The 6,119-nt window shown below is 28.3% G+C and overlaps 1 protein-coding gene across 1 annotated transcript; it reads left to right on the top strand.

The window, feature by feature from the left end:
- Positions 1-786: 786 nt before the first annotated feature.
- LOC111909386 (uncharacterized) lies at positions 787-5,852 on the top strand. The gene is made up of 4 exons (XM_052766596.1): positions 787-873; positions 3,318-3,526; positions 4,832-5,635; positions 5,681-5,852. The coding sequence occupies exons 1-4, from the start codon at positions 787-789 to the stop codon at positions 5,850-5,852; spliced, it is 1,272 nt and encodes a 423-aa protein (XP_052622556.1).
- The last annotated feature ends 267 nt before the right edge of the window (positions 5,853-6,119 follow it).

Below are 6,119 nucleotides of genomic sequence, written 5' to 3'. Positions count from 1 at the left end.
CTAACAGAATACATTTATATAAAATAAATTCTAATAGAATACATTACAGAATATATTTATATAAAATAAAGTCTAACAAAATAAGAAGCAGATCGTCATTAACCAAGTACAAACCAGTTTATTTAGAACCCCACTTCAAAACATATTCATGAATTACAAGACATATGCTGTCAAAACTAAACCAAAACATGAAAATTTTTAAAATTAATTTAATAAGAAAACCTTCAAGATTGAATGAACCAAAATAATTATTAGTAGCCTTAACAAATAGGATCTAAAAAAAATACAACACATGCTAGCTATTGTTTTTCCTAGAAGGTTCTTTGTGTTCTTGTTTAATTATATGATAGCAGGTTTTTTGCTAACAAATTGAGATAATGCAAAAGATTATTTCTTCAAGGAACACCCACGTGAAACTTCACCACAAATTACACAAGCATTAACGAACAGGAGCACTATAAAATAATATTGATAAAATCATCATCAAGAGCATTAGGAAACAGGAGCATTTAAATCAATACCGCAACATATTATTTGGGTTTAATATTGATAAAGTTATCAGAAGCATGAACAAACAGGATGAAAAATACAACGTATCAGAATTTAATAGGAAACACTCAAAATTTTAGGAAAAAAAAAACACAATTAGCGCATACCTGTGGAGAATTGAAGAAATTAGGGGAATCTGAATCTATCAAAATACATCAACAATTTATGGGTTTAGATCCACAATTCTCTCATGGCTTCTCGACAATCATCAATGTTAAGAATTGAAGAAATTAAAAGATGGATTCACAGCAACGCCATTGCTCCTCTGCATCCCCTTCTTCAGCGTCATTGACCCCAGAGTTCACCATCGATTGTGAGACGAGAGTATGTGCACCCTTTTGGATCCGTCGATTGTAGAAGAAGAAGCAAAATCGGTGATGGTGATGGTGTCGATGCCGATGATGAAGTGTTCGGCCACAAATATAACTAGGTCAAATATATTTCGTTTATTTCCTTAATTGAATGATTAGTTTATTTCCTTAATTGAATGATTTCAATTAAATGATTTCCTTAATTTAACCTACAAAAGGTCCAAAATACCCTTTAATGATTTATTTAATTATTTATTATTTCTTGAATTCTCATTGGTGCATTTAGGCACACTATAGTTGCTAAAAATATTTGAACCTAGCTATATATATATATATATATATATATATATATATATATATATATATATATATATATATATATATATATAGGGAGTGGTTCAAATGAGAACAATAAAAGATTAAGAACCTAAGAACCCCATTAGTTAATAAATATTTACATGATATTCTTGTTAAACATGTGAAAATCCTTTTTTTTCTCTCTTTTCGATACAAAAAGAGCAAAATTGTAATTTTTGCACTATAATATTTTCATTCTTATATGCTCTCATATTTGAACACAAAACTTATATAAATTACAAGTTTATACAGTCTATTCGTAATTTAATCCACAAAATTCACAATTTAATACAAACCATTTTATACTAATTCACAAACTTAAAGAAATCAAAATTTCAAACCTTACTACTACCACCACCACACGCCGCCACCAACCACCTATACCAGCATCGCAACCATTATTTTTTCTAAATTAGATCTGTAAACAAAGTCATGCATTAATAACATAAATACTGCATTCACAGTCTAATAAAACCATTTATTTCATTCATTTTGAATTTAATGCAAAATTATTATTAAAACTAATGTATTCTTATATACTTATACAAGACAACAAATAAATATATTCATAAAAAAATTTACACATAAATCATTCATATTTTAAATTGTGAATTTAATATATTAAGTCGTGAATAAAATTTACATTATTTCAAAAGCAAACAAAAAAATTATAAAATAATCACAGCTTAATGTCAATTTATTCACAACTTTATACAATCAACTCATAATTTAATACACAAAATTTACAGATTAATATAGTCAATTCATAGTCTAGGAAGAAAATATACAGTTTAATGCAGTAAATTCACAGTTTAAAACACAAAAGTCATAGTTTAATACACAAAATTCAAAGTTTAATACACAAAAAGTATGCATCCATAACCATATTTTCAGCTTAACACTCTTTATATAGTCAATACAAAGTTTATACACAAAATTCATAGCTTAATACAAGTAACTTCATAGTTTCATACACATAATTCACAATTTAATCTAGTCAATTTACAGTTCAAACAGAAAATTCACAGCTTAATACAGTCAATTCGTAGTTTAAAAAGAAAATTCAAAGCTTAATGTAATCAATTCACAGTTTAAAACACAAAAATGACAGCTTACTAGACTAAATTCACATTTAATACACAAAAAGTAGTATTCACATCCATATTATCGACTTAAAACACTTATTACAATTAATACACAATTTAATATATAAATTCACAAACTAGTATAATAAATTTAAAGTTTAATTCAAATAAAATTATACATTCACAAGTTAATAGCAGTTAAAACTAAGATTAACAAAATTATATGACAAATGAGAGATTAAAATATCAAATTCACACATTAACAGAAAAAAAACATAAAAAAGAAAACCAAAATATAATAGAGATCTACAACAAATGCAAGTAGAAAAACATAATATCAACTTAAAACTTTTAATTCATAGTTAAATATAGAAAATTCACTGTTTAATACCCAAAAAAAATATGCATTCAAAAGCATATTTTCAACTAAAAAATTTAATACAATCAATTCACAGTTTAATACAACTAATTTATAGTTAAATATACAAAACTCACAGCTTAATATAGTCAATTTACAGTTTAAACAACAAATTCACAGCTTAATGCATTCAATTCGCAATTTTAAACACAAATATCACAGCTAAATACACAAACTTCATACTTCAATATACAAAAAATATGCATTCACAACTTATTTCACAGCTTAATAACTTACCAAATTTTATTGAGACATTTCATCAAACACCTTATGTGCATCTTTTTTTCAGAACTTCTTTTTGTAAACACCATCAATGTAAACACCATACACACACCAGATCTAACCTGAAAATGGACAAAAACATCAGATCAGATGTCGATTTGGTGGTGTTTTGACCAAAAATAAGAGAGACAAAGATGAAAATGAGTTATACATAGGAAAGAGGTGACACATAACAGATCTGGTACAAATTTGACAAACATTTTCGCCAGTGATGGAACATTTCAGAGAAAAAAATAAGTTCAAGAGTTCTGGAACAAAACATTTGTATAATAACACCAAATTCTCAGATTACATCAGATCTGAATTTATCTAGAGGTGGTCGGACATCTGGAGGCGGCGCTCGGTGGTGATGACAGATCTAAAGTCGGAGGTTGTAGATATGAAGGCGAATGCACCAGATCTGAAGGTAAATGCTTCAGATCTGAAGGCGGCGGCTCCGAATCTGAAGATTGTTGTATTCCGGCAACGACGACGGTGTCGGCGGTGGTGCCGGCGTTGGTGGTGGTGGTCGGCAGCGGTAGAAGGTAAGAGAGAAAGAGAGAGAGAGAGAGAGAGAGAGAGAGAGACCAAATCCAAGTCTAGATCTAATTTTGAATATAACAAGTATTATGTTAAAAGTGGGTTAAATTTAATTAGGTGGTTCTTAGGTTCTTAATCTTTTTTGGTTCTCATTTGAACCTTTACCTATATATATATATATATATATATATATATATATATATATATATATATATATATATATATATATATATATATATATATATGTTGTAAATAATTGAATGACAACATTTCCTAATGTCAAATGTGTAAGAGTTATTTTCAACTCTTATGACAAATATGTCAAATATGTGTAAGAACTCATTAATTATGTCTAGTGATTTAACTAGTATAAATAGCACTATCACATATGTAAAAGATACACCAATTTCAATACTTTATATATGTTATCAAATTCTCTCCAAATCTCCTTTCTTCTTTCTTAAAGGTTCTTAGTTTAGTTTTACTAATCTTGTTTTAATTACATCAAATTTATAACACGTTATCAGCACGAAAGCTCAAATCAAGGTTATTTAACAAGTGGAAATCACATCTATCTTAATCAAGGTATGTATTACTAAGTAAAAACATTATTAATTATAATAACCTTCATCATATTAAACTAATAATATGAATTACTAAAACTTATACATTATGAACATTATGGACTACTAACGATTTTTATTTCTTATACTAACATTTTTTTTATGTATTCTAATTTTTATGCATACTAACATTTACATTATGCAACTAACTTTTATTTATGCATACTAACATTTAAATTATGCAACTAGTCTTCATTTATATATATACTAACATTTATTTATAAGTGTCAATGTTTATTCATATTTTTCAAAATTTTATAAACATTTACTAATATTTATTTATGTTTCTAATTACTAAATTATACCTAGTAATATATATATATATATATATATATATATATATATATATATATATGCAACGGTTATAAACAACAAAACAACGGCTATATTTTTTTACTATAAATAAACACCTTTACCCTGCTTATTTTACCCACAACAAATATTTCTCTCTTCTATAAAAAAAAAATCAATTTCAAGAAATCAAGCTTCAAGATGATTCATCCTTTTGTTATAATCATTACTATAATAGTCATATTACTTTTCATCCCAATTCTTAACGTCGAAGATAATATGGAATTTCAAGTACTTTTAGGCTTGTATGCAATGTTCAGCTTTATCGCTTCTTTTTGTTGTAATATTTATTGAAAATAAATGGATTTTAACTTTTATTTTGTCTAAAATTTATAGTTACAATATGTCCAACATTGCAAAGCTCGAGTTTGCAGCACTTGAAGTTAGTGGGAAAAACTATGTGCCATGGATGATAGATGTAAAAATGCATCTTGAGTCCATGGGAATCTCAAATGCTATAAATGAATTTAATAATTGCTTGGCACAAGACAAAGCAAGAGCACAAGTTTTCCTTCGTAAGCATATTGATGAAATGTTGAGATTTGAATATCTTGATGTTACTGATCCAAGTATTCTCTGGAATCTTTTAAAAGAAAGATTTGATCATCAAAAGGAAGTGATACTTCCAAATGCTAGAGATGAATGGAGAACACTAAGGTTTCAAGACTTCAAGAAAGTAAATGAATACAACTCAGCTTTGTTCAGAATATGTTTACAACTCAAGTATTGTGGACAAGAAGTTACCGATGAAGATATGTTGGAGAAAACTTACTCCACATTTCATGCAACAAACATTACCTTGATGCAACAATATCGGATGCAAAAGTTCACAAGATATTTTGAACTAAATGCATGTCTGCTTGTTGCAGAGCAAAACAATGAGCTCTTGATGAAAAACCATGAATCTCGTCCAACGGGATCAGTAGCACTTCCTGAAGCAAATGCTACAAATATTGATGGTCATCAGAACAATACACGTGGACGAGGCTGTGGCTATTTTAATCGAAACCAAAGCCATAATCAGAACCATAATTTTGGTCGTGGACAAGGTAATAATCGTGTTTGTGGCCATAAAAAGAATAATTACCAATCTTCACAAAGAAACAATGTCCATACACAAGATAAGGCCAAAGTGGCAAGGCATGATACTGGGACATCACAAAAATCTGATGGTTAATGTTATAGATGTGGTAGCACAGGCCATTGGTCAAGGACCTGTCGCACACCTGCACATCTTTGTCAACTTTATCAAGAGTCCATTAAAGGAAAAGGAAAAGAAGCAAACCTCGATGATAATGTTGAATTCGCTCCGCTAACTTTTGATGAATTCTACAATGAGATGGAAGACATAAACTAAAATTTTCTATTATTGTTCTAATAAACTTGTTTTTCCTTTATTTGTTTTTCATGTAATGTCTTTCCTACAATAAATGAACTTTCTTTATAATAATTATTATGATTATGTTTATTCGCTTATTATTTTTTTTATATGTGAAGTTTAATATGAGTCCAACTGGAGCACAACACCAAGAAAAGGTTGGGGATCTTTGTATAGCAGATAGTGGTAGTACGCATACTATTCTGAAATCAAAGAAATATTTTTCAAAATTAGTACCAACAAAAT

Source organism: Lactuca sativa, chromosome 1, assembly GCF_002870075.4.
Source record: "Lactuca sativa cultivar Salinas chromosome 1, Lsat_Salinas_v11, whole genome shotgun sequence".
Classification (NCBI taxonomy): Eukaryota; Viridiplantae; Streptophyta; class Magnoliopsida; order Asterales; family Asteraceae; genus Lactuca; species Lactuca sativa.
This window is presented reverse-complemented; position numbering and strand designations above follow the sequence as displayed.